General features: G+C 37.4%; 1 protein-coding gene and 1 long non-coding RNA gene across 2 annotated transcripts; both read left to right on the top strand.

The window, feature by feature from the left end:
- Positions 1-3,072: 3,072 nt before the first annotated feature.
- LOC104117034 (uncharacterized) lies at positions 3,073-3,453 on the top strand. The gene has a single exon (XM_009628013.1). It carries the CDS (start codon positions 3,073-3,075, stop codon positions 3,451-3,453), a length of 381 nt encoding a protein of 126 aa, XP_009626308.1.
- Positions 3,454-10,967: 7,514 nt separating this feature from the next.
- Positions 10,968-12,419, top strand: LOC138908771 (uncharacterized). The gene is made up of 2 exons (XR_011415171.1): positions 10,968-11,088; positions 12,319-12,419. It is a non-coding gene; the product is annotated as an uncharacterized lncRNA (long non-coding RNA).
- Positions 12,420-19,724: the final 7,305 nt, after the last annotated feature.

The following is a 19,724-nucleotide window of genomic DNA, read 5'->3' as shown; positions in this document are numbered from 1 at the left end:
AAACTTAATTTTGAAAATTTGGGTATTATATGAAGGACTAATTCAACAAATTTTATTTTAATTTGAAAAAGTCTCTAGGGATTACTTCTTACTAAAACAATGCGCCACGAACGCCCGGGCGTACGCCTCTTGAGACTTTCGCCCCACACCATCGCCCCAGGGCATTTTTGGTACGCCTCGCCCCGGGGCTCGCCCCAGAAATGCCTGAGTCGTACGGCCTGATCCAACATTCACACGCAAGTGATGCCAAAGTAGTACGACCCGATCCAACATAAATATTTAAATTGTGCACTACCGAGGATCGAACGCGCGTGAACCATAGATGCATCTATTAACCTGCCGAGGCGAATGGCCCGCTCCCACGAGAGTAGTGGAAATTTACGCCGCTCGCGGAATATAGTTGTGACGCTGTTGAACATAGATTTCTCAAGTTATTATATTATTCCTCAATTCTTTTCAAAATACGAAAATCAAATGAAAACTTTCAAATTTCAAAATCCTCAATTTCAACTCCTTTTAAGGCAATTAATAAGCATACTCAGATCTCAACTCTTTCAACGTAAATAATAAACATAATTAAATAACGGTATCAACAATACATGGTGTAAACCTAAAACTACCCAGACATAGGCATAATTAGTAGCTACGCAGACTCTCGTCACCTCGTGCGTACGTAGCCCCCGCAAATAAAAGCACACAAGAATTCAATTCACCTATGGGGTTAATTTTCCTCTTACAAGGTTAGAAAAGAGACTTGCCTCGCTCCGAAATTCCAAAAACGGCTCCAAAGCCTTCCCAACAACTCAAGTCGATGCCCATCGCTCCAAAATTAGTCAATAAATATTCAAATCCATGAATATATACTCAGATACTCATTATAATTCAATTTACAATAATTTCCAACTCCGCTCGAAAAGTTGATAAAAATCACCATCGGGCCCACATGCCCGGATTCCAAATATTTTTGAAGATAAACATTACCCATAGCCTCACGAACTCAAATATAGAGTTTATTCTCAATTCCATGTCAAAAATCGTTGTCAAAATCCAAAAATACCTATTTTTAGGTTTTCCACCAAAATCCCAAGTTTCTACAAAATTTCATGAATTTCCATGCTAAAATCTATGTATAATCCAAGTATTTAACTCAAAATATACGGGAATCGGTTACCTCTTTGATGTTGATGGAACCCCTCTCAAGATGCTCTCAAATATCGCCTAAGTCCAAGTGGAAAATGAGGGAAATGAGTTAAGTCCCGTAATAAAAGCCCTTGCTCTAGTCGCAGACGTCATATTTACGACATCTGGTTCGCAAATACGATGGTCGCAATTGCGACAAAAGCATCGCAAATGCGAAGGAGAGCCACCCCTGCCAAGGTCGTATTTGCGACCAAAATCTTCGCAAATACGAAGAGGACAAATTCGCAAAAGTGATAAAAATGTTCGCAAATGCCAACCCCTAAGAAATTTCCCACCTTCGCAAATGCGAACTCCTTCCTCACAAATGCAAGTTCACAAATCCGATCAAAACCTCGCATTTGCGAAACCTCAGCCCGGACCCAAAAACCAGCAGAACCAACAATAGTTTTTCATCCAAAATTGATTCGAAACTATGCTGGAACACAACCGAGCCCCCCGGGACCCCGTCCAATCACATCAACTTGTCCCAAAATATGACACGAACTTTCTCAAGGCCTCAAATCATGTCAAACAACGTCGAAATCACGAGTCATACCCTAATTCAAGCTTAATCAACTTTAGAACTTCAAACTTCTACATTCGATGCAGAAACCTACCAAATCACATTCGATTGACTCAAATCTTGCACACAAAGTCACATTTGGCATTACGGACCTACTCCAACTTCTGTAATCGGAATCCGACCCCAATATTAAAAAGTCCACTCCCGGTAAAATTTCTCAAAATAATTCAAATTTCCAACTTTCGCCAAATGACCCCAAAATGACCTATGGACCTCCAATCCACCTCCGGACGCGCTCCTAAGACCAGAATCACCATACGGAGCCATTCCCATGCTCGGAATCCCAAACGTATGTCGATAACATTGAAATACACTTCAACTCAAATTCATGAAATTCTTTCAAAATGCCAACCTTCCACAATATGCGCCGAAACGCTCTGGGGTCGTCCAAAACCGGATCCGGATATACGCCCAAGTACAAAATCATCATACAAACCTATTGGTACCTTCAAATCCCGATTCCGAGGTCGTTTACTCATAATCAACCCTTAGCCAATTCCTCCAACTTAAAGCTTTCGAAATTAGAATTTTCTCTCCAAATCAACTCCGAACTTCTCAGATTTCAATTCCGACCACACGTATAAGTAATAATACCTTAAGTGAAGCTACTCATGGCCTCAAACCGCCGAATAACGCGCTAGAGCCTAAAACGACCGGTCAGGTCATTACAGTTCATATAGTTTGTTAGTCACCAAAGTGGCCAAACTAGTATGTATAAGAAATTACGCGTGAATAAAATTGTAGTTTACCATATAATTGAAAATAAATGGATAAATTAATTTTGACTATTGCTAGAACTTAAGGATTTATCCAAAGTTGGATCAATTTTCTATGAATGGTGAATAAGATAAGGTAAATTAATATTCTTAGTCAAATATGTATTGTCTGTCCAAAGATGTCATATATGTTTGGTTAAAAATATTTAATTACCTATTAAAGGATAAATGTCATTTAAATTATGATAGTGTATCGTAGTATTTACCCAAAGGAGAACTGCGATATGCTTTAATTGTTTTACTGAATCCATATTGATTTGTGAGCATGTATTATCTATTTTGCAACTATTCCTCTTTATTCACATGCTTCGTCTGTTACTGTGTTCAACAGATTGAACTTCTCTGAATGGCATGAACAAGTCCCGTTCCACTTAGGTATAATGGATCTTGACTTGGCTCTGCTGAATGATAAGCCCGCTGCTATTACTGATACGAGCAGTGCGGATGAGAAAGACTAATTGTACCTTTCTTTTCGAACTAAGCACTAATTACTGATACAAAAGCACTAACGGGCTGAGCTTTATGTTTATGCGAATGAGTATTGCCAACAACATTAAGAGTACTATTCCACAAACAGAAAGTGCCAGGGAATACCTGAAGTTTGTGGAAGAACGTTTTTGTTCTGCAAATAAGTCTCTCGCTGGTACACTAATGGCTGAACTCACGACCATGAAGTTTGATGGGTCGTGTAGTATGCAAAATCATATCATTGAGATGACTAACATTGCAGCAAGACTTCAGACCTTGGGGATGAAAGTTGATGACTCCGTCTTGGTTCAGTTTATTCTGAACTCATTGCCTCCTGAGTATGGACCTTTTCAAGTTAACTATAACACTATTAAGGATAAGTGGAATGTTAGTGAATTGTCTAGTATGCTTACTCAGGAGGAGTCAAGACATCTTAATATGTTGTAATTGATGTTGATTAGACTCGAAGTGGTTAAGAAATAAGGGAGTCATTCAATTAACCTCATGGGTCAAGGAGTTGGTAAAGGACTTAAAGTGAAGGCCAACAAGTTCAAGAAGAAGAAAGCACCTGCTAAAGCTCCACAGGATGCTAACAAGGAATATAAGGCAGATATGTGTCGTTTATGTAACAAGGAAGGACACTATCAGAAAGATTGCCTGAAACGTAAGGCTTGGTTCGAAAAGAAAGGTACAATTAGTGTTTTTATATGTTTCGAATTAAATTTAGGAGAAGTTCCTAATAATACTTGGTGTCTTGATTCTTGTGCAACTACTCATGTATCTACTACATTGCAGGGATTCCTTACGATCCAAACTACAAATCCAAATAAGGATTTCTTGTTCATGGGAAATCGTATGAAGGCTCCAATTGAAGGAATAAGGACTTATCGTTTGATCATGGAGACTGGATGTTACCTTAATCTATTACAGACTTATCATTTGATCATGTTAAAGATCCGGGTATGAATTAAGTTTATGTTTACATGTCACCTTGTCCACTCCCCCAACACATAATTTTTCATGGCCTCCCCCAGAAACCTTGATGCAATACACCATTCAGACCATCTTGATCCTTTAGCAATGAAACTAGATGCTCCAGTTCAAACTTCTTTACAATCTTCCTTCTTAATTATCCTTCTAACACCTTCATCATGTGACCTACTTCCACCAAATACTCCACATATTCTGCTTAGATATTGACTTGAATGGTGAAATGGATAACCCATTTGATACAGAAAATTTCATTCCCCTCATATCTCATGACAAAGCTCGTTTGTACACCAATTGTAAGAACTCCATTATAATTAAACTATTCAGCAAATCCGTTGGACACCAATTGATTAAAACAAAACTCCAAAGTTTTTGGAGATCTTTGGAACCAATCAACCTTATTGATCTCGGACATGCTTTCTTCCTCATTAAATTTACACATGAAGATAATATGCTCCATGTTCTTCATGACGATCCCTGGTTTATCCTTGGTCATTTCCTTATGGTACGTATGTGGGAACCAAAATTTGTTGTCTCCTCTGCCCAACTAGCTTACTCTGCCATTCAGGCTCGTCTCCCAGAACTACCTACAGAATATTACGATGGTCATCTCCTAAAACTAGTGGAAAATAAACTAGAGTAACTACTACAAATCAACGCATGCACCTCATCCACTATAAGAGGCCGATATGCTCGTATTTGTATTGAAGTTTCCCTCGAAAATCCACTAAAAACACATGTCTACATTGGTAATCATAAGCAACTAGTTATGTATGAGGGGCTAAATATCCTTTGTATCCGTTGTTGGCATTTTGGTCACAACACCAAGGCTTATATGTTCCATGCTCTACCTATAGAACCAACTACTCTTCCTTCACCTACATCACACTAAACGACCTACTCTACTATTCCCAGCAACCTGGCCAGCACCTCTGAAACCCCATGAAAAACAATAAAATTTCCGTCCAAACATCAAGTACACACGGGTAAAACTAGTCCTCAACATCACCAACCTCCTCAACATGTAACTATGCAGAAGCGTTTAAAATCTCCTCTCCTCAACCAAGGGACAACCATTGCAACTTTGGAGGTACTCCAAGTTAGTTCAGGTAAGTCTTCATACCCTACTTCTCCCACAAAAGATACTTCTAACCCCCACTTATTTAATCCTAATAACCTATCATTACTTAACTCTATAGATGAAATTCCAGCAATAAATTAACTAAATAATTTATCTATTACCCCCTCTAAAAATAATTCCGTAAAAAGTCCAAGTTAATTAATAATACAAACCCGACACCCCCAAAACAAACTATTAAAACTTCCTCCTCCTATTAATACCTCAACTACACTACCAGCCCACTCCACCACTAATGGGACGACCCAAGATGCCAATTCACATCATAATTCATTAATTCAAGGACCTACCCTATTGACGTCTACCCCACACCAAGACCAACATGGTACCAACCCATCTTCTCCTCCACCGCCAGACGCCAACCCAACAACTATCTCCACACCACCGGCCACAAAACCAATTTCCATTCTCCACGTCCTACACAACCAACACAAATTCCTTTACCATTAAAGTGCAAAACTTTTTTACTAACTCACCTACACTTGTCACACCCCCTACCCCAACATCACCCCCTCCTAGTCCAATTAATTCCCACGTCACCCCTCCACCATCCTATAAACAAGACCAGACCACCTTAAATTCCTCTCCAACAGAAAATTTGGTTCAATTAAATAATACTCCTATATATCAATTAATCAATTATAATACTTTCACCTCCCAACTAAAAAATCCCCATGTAACGTACTCCTCTCCTTCAACCCCTCTAACTAATTCAACATCCACAGTACCTACTTCTACTACTTCACCTCCCTTAAACTCATATGTACCCTCTTCTTGTCATTGACCATCACCACCCACCTTATCCTCTACCCCCATACCCGACCCTATACGTCACTCAGAGCACCTCGGTCCTTCCTCCACAGTCATGGCTGGAACAAGGTCTTTCCGGTCAATCCCTTTTGTTTCGTCTCACCATCAACGACCAAGAGATCATTGTAGTTCTATAGAACTCCTCCTACCTAACACTAGTAGTATCGGAAGGTATGTGACTAAGCATGGATGCATTTGGTCAGTCCCACTAGTCGATGAATGCTCTACCACACACTCTCTACTCTCTATTTTGGAAATCTCTTTCTACCGCCCCCATCTACTAGGGTCGATTTTCATCCCTTAGAACACCAAACATACACTATCCTTCCCGATAGACCTAATGATGCCTCCTCACAGTCCTCTGAGCACTCTCTTTACCCTCCCAGTCCGATCATTACCATTGCCTCTATAACTCGATACCACATCCCAACAACAAGACCTAGCAGCTACACTATTAGAAATGAGAGAGACGAGAACCTCTCATGCAACTCTAGATGACTTTTGCAGCTTCGTATTAAAGGAGCATTGCGCAAAAAATACGTCTCAAATGCCCATCCACTCTCCAAAAGTGTTCCCTCACTATTCAACCAACTCTAAATCTAGAAATAGAAAAATATACCATAGTGCTAATCCCAACATTATAGCAAGTGACCTCTCCACCTCTGGACACCCAGCTTGGATTAGTTCCTAGGGACACGAACTCAGTTCCCCCTAACCTACATGCAGAATTATCCCATACTTCCCTAGATATGAATTTTATGCTCTGGAATTGTTGTGGTGCTCATAATAATGACTTTCGTCGTAACTTTCGTTCATTACTAGATTACCATGCTCCGGCTTTAATAATTTTATTTGAAACACACATGCAAAACCATGATATCTTACGTGATGATTTTGGCTTTACCAGCCTCTATGAGGTTTTTGCTAATGGTCAAGTGGGTGGTATTGTCATGTTGTGGCATGCCATTTAATGAGTATTGAAAATGTAGCTATGATGGAGCATGAGATACATGTCATAATTCAGTTACTCCCTAACCCATAAAAATGGCTTTTCTGTTATTTATGCTAGTCCTTATTATGTTAATCGCAAATTATTATGGCAAAATCGTATGTGTCTTTTTTTATTATTATAAGGGTCCCTGGATTATTGGGGGCAACTTCAATGAAATATTTCACTCTACCGACAAATTTGGCAGTCGTTCTGTAAATAACTCTCGATCAAATCAATTTGCGGACAGTATAGATTACTGTAATTTATTTGACCTTGGTTACAAAGGTAGTAAATTGATATGGACCAATAAAAGACGCTATGACTACCATATTTTAGAATGGTTGGATAGACTCTTTGCAAATTATGAATGACTTTCTTTATTTCATGAGTCTACCGTGTGTCATTTACCACGTACACACTCAGACCACACTCCCCTATTACTTACATGTCAAACACCACACAGTAATAAATCCAACATTTTTCGTTTTGAAACTATTTGGACGTCACATCCCGACTTTATCCATATACTCCGTGATGGTTGGCATCCTTCTCCATCCTTCCTAGAAGCCATCGAACACTTTCAACACAATATACAATATTGGAATAAAACATCACTTGGCAACATATCTCATCGAAAAAACCCTTACTTGCTAGATTAGGAGGTATCCAGTCCTCCCCAAACTTTCCCACTAGTCATTTTTTACAAGACTTGGAAGATTCCTTTTTAAAAGAATACAATGATGTACTTCGTTTAGAAGACGAATTTTGAAAACTTAAATCACGTGTTCAATAGCTGCAAGAAGGGGATGCAAATACCAAATTTTTCACCTATCTACTTTACAACATCGTAGACGGAACAGTATTACTGCCTTAAAGGATCAAGTGGGTAATTGGTACTTTGAGGATACTCAAATACAAGACATAATCTTTAACTATTTCAACACGCTTTATACCACTAACTCTCCTCAATCCCGATTACACCTCACCCCACAAAGCTCCTCCCTTATCACGCCCACAGAAAGCTCCACTCTCCTCAGATCTGTAACTGATTCCGAAATCATATCAGTTGTCAGGTTCTTTAAACCTTTTAAGACACCTGAAAAAGATGGTCTACATCCATTTTTTATCATCATTTTTGGTCAAATGTGGAACCTAAAGTGACCATCTTACGTAAGCAAATCTTTATAGATTATGAAATTCCAACCACTATCGATAAAACTTACCTTTGCCTAATTTTAAAAGTGTGTCAGGCCTCCATGATTTCTCAATTTTGACCTATTAGTCTTTGTTCTACTATCTATAATATTATCACGAAAATCATCGTTCAGTGGATTAAACCCCTCATGGCAAATATTATCAGCCCTAACAATTCCAACTTCCAACAAAATAGTAGAGCGGCGGATAACGCCATTATCGTGCAAGAAATACTCTCACACTTTAAGCGCAAATCGGGAAAGACTAGTTACATGCTTCTTAAACTTGATCTATAAAGCCTTTGACCGAATCGAATGGTATTTTGTTTGACAGGCACTACAGTACTTCAATTTTCCTCCTTTCCTCATCAAACTAATCATGTCTTGTGTCACCACTACTTCGCTATCAATCCTCATCATTGATTCTCGCACCCCATTTTTCACTCCCTCACGTGGGATTCGTCAGGGAGATCCCCTCTCCATGTACCTATTTATATTATGTATGAAATTACTTACTCAAAAAATTGATATGGCGGTATATTACCGACTCTGAAAACCTATTAGTTTACCTCGTCATGGACCACAAATCTCACATTTGTTCTTCGTAGATGATATCGTTCTTACATCCACAAACTCATCCACCAGTTTCCATGCCATAATTGATATCCTTAATAAACTCAACTAAAATTCTAGTCAAAAGATTAATTTTAAAAAATCAAAAATCTTATTCTCCAAAAATTGCACCCCTCAAGATAGAAACTTTATTCTCACATCTTTACCCATACATGAAGGTACATCCTTTGGCAAATACATCAGGTTTTCCATCTTCACTTCCAGATCTTTAAAAATGTGATTTCCAATTTCTTCTTGATAATTTTAAAACTAAGCTCGTGGGTTGGAAAACAAACTTCCTTAGCCTGGCAGGACGCACCACTCTTATTATCCCCACCCTCAAAAGTTTACCAAATCATGTGACGCAATATATTAAACTTCCTCAGTATATAGTCCACCAACTATAACGATATCAGCATAATTTTATCTCGGGGACAACTCTCAATGAGAAAAAAATTCTTCTCCTTAAATGGCGTAAAGTTACCACCCCGAAGCAGCGTGGTGACTTGGGCATCCAACAAATTCACCTCAAGAATCAGACCTTATTAGCAAGTCAAGCTTGATGACTATTCAAACACCCATCTTCTTTATGGGCCGCCACTCTACTCCATAAATATTTCTACCACCAAAGGAATCGAATCACTGGTAGATCCTCCATTTGGAATAACCTTGTTACTGGATGAAAACTATGCCAACAAGGAATAAAATGGATTATTGGTAATGGTTCTCTTATTAACTTTTGTACAGACTCATGGTTGAACTACAATACACCACTTCGTAACTCTATCATTGGACCACTGCCACGTCAAGCCTATACAATTATTGTCTCTACCTATCTTCTCCATGGCCACTGGGACTTCACATCCCTTCCTTGTGAATTTACCCCATCAATCCTACAAAGTATACTTAATATCAATATCCCTTCCTACGTACCTCTTCTCGACTCCTTTGCTTGGACCCTCACGTCGCAGGGGACATTCACCACTAAATCACTCTACCACTATCTACTCCCTATAACTACTAGTCACTCCTTCAAGTGGATTTGGAAACTTCAAATACCGGTAAAAATAAAATATTTTCTATGGCTCTGTAGCCACCATCAACTACCTACGGCGACACACTATCATTACCTAGGCATACTTACCACTGATACTTGTGCCCTCTGCCTAAGCAGGGGCGAAGCTACAGTGTAGCAAGGGTGGTCAACTACCACCCTTCGTCGGAAAATTACACTGTATATATAGGTAAAATTTTGAATTTACATACACGTAATACATATTCAACACCCTTGCAACAATGAAGAATCATAGATCAGTGGCAATGGGTGGTCAAGAGGGCCTCACGGGCTCGGGCTTAGGTTCGATCTCCACTCTCCACATTTTTTGTTGAGTTCCATTTTTATTTTTTAAAAAGACAAACAGACTAAACGATGTCATTAGATCTGTTTGACTTACTTTATAAAATAAAAATCTGGAACAAATAAATCTTTATAAAACAAAAATTTGGAGTAAACAAATCAAAATCCCTAAAAGATAAAAATCGATCCCTCTCAGTTTCTCATTCCCCACACAAACAAAAAGAAAAAACCTAGGTAATTTTGGTCTCCATCTTATCCGATCTCTCTGAGACTCTGACTCTCTGCTACTACAAATGACAAGTGAAGTTTTGGGTTTGGAAGTTCTGGCTGCTCTGCGCCGGCGCTACTCATCACTCCGACAACTCAAATCTCCATTAATCTAGTCTCCACTCTCCATTGAACTGGTTAGAACTTAGAAATTCTTGTCTTTCCTTTTCTTTTTTCACTTTAAAGTTTCAGTTTTGGTATTAATTATTAAATTTTTCTGATTTTTGGTTTGGTACTATGGCTAAAAAAGGTCTACTCAAGATATTTGAGCACAAATAGAAAGACATGTAAATCCTTGAGTAATAGTTAAAGTTTACTAATTTTGTGTGCCTCCTAATGATTTAGGACTTAGGAATAATATGTTTTAACTACTTTATACATTCAGGGAATTGAAGTTGCAATGAACTTGTTGAAATTTAACTACTTTCCCTCGCATTCTTCTCTAAGACAAGAAATTGATAACTCCAATATTGGAGTATCATCCAAACCATCGCGATGAAATAAGGAAGGAATACATTCAAGGTGGTCCTTGCCAACCTCAATATCATGACTTCCCTCAATCTGACTTTTCTAGATTTAAGCATCATTTTAATCCTATATGGTTTGATGATTTTAATTGGTTTGAGTATAGTGTAAGTACCGATACTTCATATTATTTATCTTGTTATTTGTTTAAGGGCGAAAGTATTCATCAAGGTGGTGGTGGTATTTTTTCGAGTAAAGGGTTTAGGAATTGGAACAGAATAGAATGTTTTAAGAAACAAGTTGGTTTGCCAAATAGTATTCATAATAAAGTAAATAGAAATTGTGATGATCTAATGCGGCAACAACAGTCTATTATTGTTGCATTTGACAAACAATCTCATCAAATTAAGCGTGAGTATTGGCTTCGCTTAAATGCTTCTGTTGATGTGGTAAGGATTCTCTTGAATTAAGGATTTGCATTTCGCGGTCATGACGAAAGTGAAACGTCATTGAACAAGGGGTAATTTTATTGAAATTCTTTCATGGTATGAGGATAAATGTGATAAGATTAAACCCTTTGTGTTGAAGCGTGCTCCAAAAAACAATAAGATGACTTCTTCAGATATTCAAAAAGAAATTATGACCGCATGTAAGATAGAAACTATTAAGGTTATAATAGAGGATCAAAATAGTGACTACTTTGCTTTATCATTTGGAAAATTTATTCGTATGTTTGGCTCTATTGTTGATGTTCTTGATACTCTTGTTGAAGATGCAAGTACTTTAGATGATAGAGCTAAGACATCGGGGTATCTCGAAGCTTGTCAAACATATAAGGTTGCTTTCTTGTTGCATTTAATGACATATATTTTGGGAATCATAAATGAGTTGAATGTATCCTTACAAAAAAATAGAGCAAGATATTGCAAATTCCATGCTACATGTTCAAGTAGCAAAGAAAATATTGCAAACTTTAAGGAGGGATGATGAATGGGATTTGTTTGTTGATAAAGTATCTATATTTTGTATCAAGCATGATATTTTGGTGCCTAATTTTGATGATCTATATGTTAACTCTGGAAGATCACGGAGAAAACCTCCTGATTATACTGTCTTTCATCATTATCGTGTTGATGTGTTTTGTAAAGTTCTTGATTGGCAACTTTAAGGACTTAATGATCGTTTTGACGAAGTGACGACTGATTTGCTTCATGGAGTTTCTTGTTTGAATCCAATTGACTCATTTTCAAGTTTTGATATCAAAACCCTAGTGGGAAGCACCCTCCACTTCCAACCAAGAGGTTGTGAGTTCGAGTCACCCCAAGAGCAAGGTGAGTAGTTTTTGGAGGGAGGGAGCCGGGGGTCTATCGAAAATAGCCTCTCTACCCCAGGGTAGGAGTAAAGTCTGCGTACACACTACCCTCCCCAGACCCCACTAGTGAGATTATACTGGGTTGTTGTTGTTGTTGATATCAGAAAAATAATGAAGATGGCTGAATTGTATCCTGATGACTTTGATGAATTTCGGATGAGTGCTCTTGAGAATCAGTTTGCGAGTTACATTATTGATGTTCATGATTTTGATGAAAGGTTCTCCAATCTAAATGGACTTTCTGATCTTTCAAAAAGATTTGTTAAGACAAAGAAGCATTTAGTTTATCCTCTTGTATTCCTCTTAGTGAAACTTGCGCTGCTCCTACCTGTTGCCATTGCAACCGTTGAAAGAGCTTTCTCGGCAATGAAGTTTATCAAGAATGACTTACAGAATCGAATGGATTATGACTTTTTAGGCGGTTGCATAGTGCCTTTTGTAGAAAGAGAAGTATTTAGTATTGCTTCTAATGAGTCTATTATAAAAACATTTCAAGAGATGAAGCCTCGTCGAGTACAATTGTAATAAGTAGAATCTCTTTCGATGCTTCTTTATATTAGTTTGAATTTATCCAATTATTCGTATTATTACTCGTATTTTTATAATTTAGCTCGATATCACGTTGTTTGATTTAAATTTTTCGGTGCACCTACTTATTGAGAATTGTTTTTCTTGTTCAAGTTTGAACACCCTTGAAAAATTTTCTAGCTTCAGCATTGTGCCTAAGTAATCCTGAAACTATTACCCATCTCCTCCTCGAATGCCCAATAGCCATACAACTCTGGTCTAAACTTAACATGCTCCCTGAAATAGCTAGACTGACCCCCCCGAATTCAGTGGCTGAAACAAATTTTCTTACACAATGACGTTCCCAACTCCTTCTATCTCCTCAATACTATACTCATACCTTTTTGTTTCTGGCATATATGGCTAGCTGGAAATGCAAAAGTCTTTCGAGCACGTACCATATCACTCACCTCAACTCATATATTTAACATGGTAGCAGAGTACTATTACATTACTGTTCTACCGCCGTCCCTACATAGTTGTATACTTCTACCGAGCGAGCCAACTAGCTGACTGAATCAACATGTGATATCATAACATACTGAATGCGGAAGATAAACTAATACACGATGATATACTAAAAGTATAAATGATATAAATCAAATGCGGAATCACTAATATAAGTCTGGAACATATATGTAGCAACATTGCTTAACCTTAAATGCATGTGACTCTGTCTAACTATTACTCTAGTCTATGAAGTCTCTAATGAAATACTGAAAACACTGACTGTCTGAAAATACTGAAGACTGTAAGGTAATGATAATGCCCCGAAAGAACTGGGGATTACCAAATAGCTGTACGAGAATCCTAGCGCTCTGAATCGTCAACCTGTAAATCATTACCTACATCGTGAGATGCAGACCCCGGGCAAAAAGGGACGTCAGTACTTTTAAATTGCACCGGTATGTAAAGCAACTGAAAGAGAGAATTATAAATACTAAAACTGAAACTAAGCTAATGACTAAGAATTGATAATTAAAAACTGAAATGATAACTATTGAAACTGAAACTAAAAATGATAGTTGATAGCTGATAACTGATAACTGAATTGATAATGATAACTAATAACTGATAACTAAAATGATAATAATAACTAGTAACTGATAACTGAACTGATAACTGAACTTAACAAAGAAAGTAAGATTATGAATACTCCTTCTTCTGAATGATGAACCACTTGTTTATCTGAATAAATAAAATGCGGCCTCAGGCCCAATATATATGTGCACAAAATGCGGCCTCGGGCCTAAGTATACGTATACATAACTGCTGCCTCATGCCCAAAGATGCATAAAGCATAAACAACGGCCTCAGGCCCAAAGATGCATAAAGCATTAACTGCGGCCTCAGGCCCAAATACAGGGGTTCAACATTCAGGGATTTAAAATCAGGAACTGAGAATCATACTGCAATACATGATACTAAAATACTGGATCATATTGAGTTACATGATACTCGAATGCTGAATAGAACTACACTGAGACATGTATTCATGAACTGATTATGAAAACTGAAACTTCAACTGTTTATGACATGCTGAGTAATCTAGACTGAGACTCATGGGCATCAAACCCAAGTCTATATTGATTACGCACTGATTTCACAACGTTTAGAATGAAAGTCACGAACGAGTTACGAAGCTAGAGAATAGAAGTTCTGCAACTATTCAAGGAACTAGGCTTAACTATATTTTTTAGGCAATTAGTAACGTGGTAAAAGAAACATAGTGTAGGGAGAATCATTAACTTTTCCATACATAGAGAGTTAGCCTCACATACCTTAACTTCCTGCTCTTGAGCATAATACAACATTCGCCAACCCTTTCAACTTTAATCTATATCAATACAAGTCAAAGGGATTCCAAATTAGCAACAATAGTCATGTTTTGGTCACTTAGGCATTTTATCAAACACTTGGTGACATAAAACTTCATAGCCCTTATTAATGGTGTTTCTACACCCAACAAGCCATTCTCTTGCTCCTAGATAAATTCTAAAATCTCAAATTTCTTATAATCAAAATCATTCTTCTTCACCAAAGATAAACAATACCCTTAACCAATAATCAGCAATCAACAAACCAAACCTATAATTTTTCATGCTTTTTTATCAAACCATCAACTCATATCTCATGAACATAGAGTCTATAATCATTAATCCAATGGTATAATCAATTAGAGGGTGAAGACATTACCTTTTTGAAATTCAATCCTCTTGAATTCGAGTTCTAGGGTTTCTTCTCTCAACAATGATGTCCCAATCGAATATCTAATGATATGGAGGATTTACCCATGTTAATAAGATGTTGAAAAATTGAAATTAACTTAGAATCACTATTAGAACTTACCTTGGATGGTGGAGGGACTTTTAAGGAGTTGGGTTCTTGAGAGCTCCCCTTTCTAGAACAAGTTTTTGTATTTTTGGGGTGTGGGGGACGAAATAGGGCTTTAAAATGACCCTCTAGGTGCGTTCCCCGTGCACCTGAAGGCCTGACCGCGCAATATGGCAGTAGCACTGCCTCAAGTGCGCAGCCGTGCACGTGACCCTCCAGGCGCGCACCTGGGCACGCATATTGCGCACTGCTCTATAAAATGCACATAACGTTTTGAACAGAGATCCGTTCAGGCTACACAATATATCGTTGGAACGCTATTTCAAAGGCCTACAACTTTCATGTTTAGAGTTTTCCCAAATTTCTTACACATTTTCACTAAATTCTGCTGGAAGACAGACTATTTGTAAACTTAGTCGATTTTGTCGAATCTTATGCACCGCACTCTCCATCTTGATTCTGAAACAACTATTTTCACCCATACTCATCCCGCTAGGACTTCATATGTCTAAAATATCAAATTAATACCCATTTTACATACCCACACCTAGTTCGAATGTACAGGGTGTTACATGAACCTAGACGCACAAACAATCATTACTTTACTACTGACATCACATCCTTTATGCTAATCTTATACATGATTGCGGGTTTGCTCACTCGTCTGGATGATCCAGTCATACTTTACACTTACAAAAAGCAAAATCAAGTAGCTGATTTACTAGCAAAGACTGGAAGTCATATGGATAAATCGGCATGCATCACTGTTTTTGGACAACCACCACCTTTTGTTCGCAGGGCTTTGGAGGACGACCAATCAAGCAAACTTTTTGTTAGAAGAGTGGCACCATCAGCTCTTACGCCCTCCACCTGTTTACAAAGTCCTCTTGAACGATCCTTTTGTATTCCCCAGGATGGAACCACTAGTATTAGTATTTACCTGACCCAACCCGAGGTCCCCCTAAGACTTTAACTATGTTTCCACATGCTCCTGGTACTATTCCTCTTTAATATAATATAAATAGTTATTTTTTGCAAAAAAAACAAAAAAGTGATATTAAAAACTGACTTAATTAGTTTGATTCGGTTCATATATTTAAAAAATCAGTATAATTAATTTGATTTCTTTTTTAAAAACATGACTCAAATGAAACCATAACATCCTAAATGTGCTAAAAATATCAATTTATCCTATTTATCTATATCTATATTTATCTATTTATCTATATTTATATTATATTATATTATTATTATTATCATTATAAAAGTATGAATACAATGTTAGAAGACCAAAATAGTTCTAAAATTTTAAATTAAACAAGGACGAAATCGTAATCACCTCTAATATAGTATTAAAATTTGGATGAGCTAATATGTAAGATATCTGATGAAGTCGAATATGGACTTGCTACCCATCCCTAATCGTGAAGCAAATTGAATCCAACTTTGATTAGAAAGGCATATCTATAAAAAGTTTCTTTAAAAAGAAAAAAAAACTCTTGTGCCAAATCTTTTGGATTTTTTAGGAAAAACATTCCTATTCATATTAATCGTTCAACTTTGATTTTTTAATAATTTGATTCTCTACTAAATTTTTGAAAGCTAAAGTATTACTTCAAAGAGATAGTCTTTGTTGGATAATCTTATTGCTTCAAAGAGGAAAGCAATAAGCAAGAGGCCCGAAGATTGAAGTCCTTTTCTTTAATTTCCTAGACTTATCAAATCTTACGTTACTGTTTGTACGTGAAGCACAATTTTTTTCACCTCCATTTGGGTGTTCTTCATATGTATTGATCTTTACGATTATGTAGATTTATATAAAGAATGTATCATGTATATTCTAAATCATGTTATATTAGATTATAAGATTTCAGTAACACAAATATTTCGCTGTTGTATCTCAAAATTATCGTGTGGACAAAATATTCACCTAGTGATAGATAAAAATAATAAGGATGTGCTGGCCAAATATTCACTTTGCGATGATAGGTAAAGATAGCTAAATCTAGTTGGGCGCAAGAGTAAGTAGATGTTGATGATCGTTTATTAATCAATAGGAGATATTTTACATCTTAAACCTAAAAATTATTATATTATAAGTTTCGTAATTTGGCACAAGATTCATTAATTTAGATAATTTTGCACAAGGTACCAACATCAATAAATAATATTGTAATTTACTTTTTAATAAGAATTTAACTTTTAATATATTCTTGCTAAGCACAAACATAGAGACTAGTGTATATATATTTTATTATTATAAAAGCACGAATAGTTTATGCTAAATGTTGAACGACTAAAATATCTCCGAAATATTGATCGACTTTTATGCCCATAAATATTTGTATAATTTAAGAATCTAATTGTAAATTACCTAATGATGAAATTCTTTTTCGATTTAAACTACGCATACACTTGATCCTACTTGGATTAGAAGTGTCACGACCCGAAATTTTCTACCGACGGGACCGTGATGGCGCCTAACATTTCACTTGTTAGGCAAGCCAATATTAGAAAAATCGCTAAACCAATTCCTTATTTCCATTCAGTAAATAACCATAATTAACTAAGATAAAATATATTAAGTGCGGAATATCTTAAAACTGTATTAATGACTACCACCCGGATCTGGAGTCACAATTCACGAGCATTCTAGAATTTACTACAAGTAATAGTCTGAAAGAAATACAACCGTTTGAATGAAAGAAAACAATAGGGCATAAAAGATAGACGGGGACTTCAAGGTATGTGAACGCCGACAGATCTACCTTGAGTCTCCGGACAGCGGACCAGTAGCAAATCTCGATCAACCTGAGCCGATATCAAAATCTGCACAGAAAGTACAGAGTGCAGCATCAGTACAACCGACCCCATGTACTGGTAAGTATCGAACCTAACCTCGACGAAGTAGTGACGAGACTAAGACAAGGCATCTACAATCAACATGTACAATTTAATAGTGTATATGCAAATAACAGAAATGAAGAACCAAACAGGAAGTGTCGGGAGGGGAACATACTGAGGGGAATACAAGATAAAGAACTACAACAAAGTGATCATCGGAGAAGTCAATATACCATGAATCAACAGGAATAGTGAATACAGTAAGAAAAAATGCACGGCATCATCCTTCGTGATTTTACTCTCAATCTCACCATAAAATAAATAAAAATGGCACGGCATCACCCTTCGTGCATTAACTCTCATATCATGGCATGATATCACCCTTCGTGCATTAACACTCACAATATGGTACGACATCACCCTTCGTGCGTTAATACTCATAATATGGCACGGCATCACCCTTCGTGCATTAACACTCTCCCTTACCATAATGTAATGCATAAATATCAACATGGAGATAGAATAACAAGTACAAACCTTACCTCAATATTTGGTTCCATAACATCAATCTCAACTTTGAAATAAAAACTCAATTATCACCAGAAAATCCATAAACATGATAAGAACGATAAATTGAACAACACTAGTATACCACATCGCAATTAGGCATAGGAATGAGACAATATAAGAAAAACTGAGAAACATGGAAAACAAGTAAATTTGGCGGCGCATAAGTACTTGTCACCTCACATATATGTCGCTTACATGAATTTCTCTTAGCAAGTAATCTAAGGTTCCTAATTCCCCCAAGTCAGGGTTAGACACAACACTTACCTCGCTCCGAAGGCCACTTAATTCTCAATCACAACTTTTTCTTTGGAATTCATCTCCAAACCACTCATATCTATTAAAAAATAACTCAATAATATTAAATATTGTTAAAAGAATCAATTATATTGCATAAATTAATTTCCTAAATTTTCCTCCAAAAAGTTCGACCCCAGGCCCGCTTGGTCAAAACCCGAGGTTCGGACCAAAATTCTTTTACCCATTCATCCCCGAGCCCGAATATGTATTTAGTTTTGGAATCCGACTTTAAATTGAGGCCTAAATCCCCAAATTCCCGAAATCCCTAGTTTTTACCCTAACCCCTAATTCTACCATGAAAACTCTAGATTTTAGGTTGAAAATTCAAGAAATGTAATGAGTAATTGAAAGAAAATGATTTAGAATTGCTTACCAACAATTTGGGGGAGGAAATAACTCTTGAAAAATCGCCTCTCACCTTTTGGTTTTTGAGAAAAATAAATTTTTGGCTAAAATCCCGTTTTTGGGTTCTGTTAAGTGCTGGGCGACAGTGTTCATCGCGTTCGCGAGAGCACTGTCGCGTTCGTGAGACAATGCTCACGTTCGCGTAGGCTACCCTTCCCTGGTCTTCGCGTTCGCGAGTCATTGTTCGCGTTCGCGATGAAGAAAAAGTTGTCTGCCCCTCCCCAGTGCCTAACACTACGCGTTCGCGATGGGCTTGTCGTGTTCGCGAAGGGTAACGCCCCCATTGCTTCGCGTTTGCGACCGAGCCTTCGCGAAGATGAAATCCTCAGCTGTTCAGTTTACTCTTCGCGTTCGCGAGAGTACCTTCGCGAACGCGAAGAAGGACATGCCAGAACACAGACTCTGCAGAAAAACCAGATTTTTAAAGTCCAAAATATCCCGTGGCCTATCCAAAACTCACCCGAGCCCTTGGGGCTCCAAACCAAACATGCACACTAGTCTAAAAA

Source organism: Nicotiana tomentosiformis, chromosome 3, assembly GCF_000390325.3.
Source record: "Nicotiana tomentosiformis chromosome 3, ASM39032v3, whole genome shotgun sequence".
NCBI classification, from domain to species: domain Eukaryota; kingdom Viridiplantae; phylum Streptophyta; class Magnoliopsida; order Solanales; family Solanaceae; genus Nicotiana; species Nicotiana tomentosiformis.
This window is presented reverse-complemented; position numbering and strand designations above follow the sequence as displayed.

What these genes read in the sequence shown, in the direction of transcription:
- LOC104117034 (XM_009628013.1), top strand. Translation starts at nt 3,073, where the DNA reads ATGAGTATTGCCAACAACATTAAGAGTACTATTCCACAAACAGAAAGT.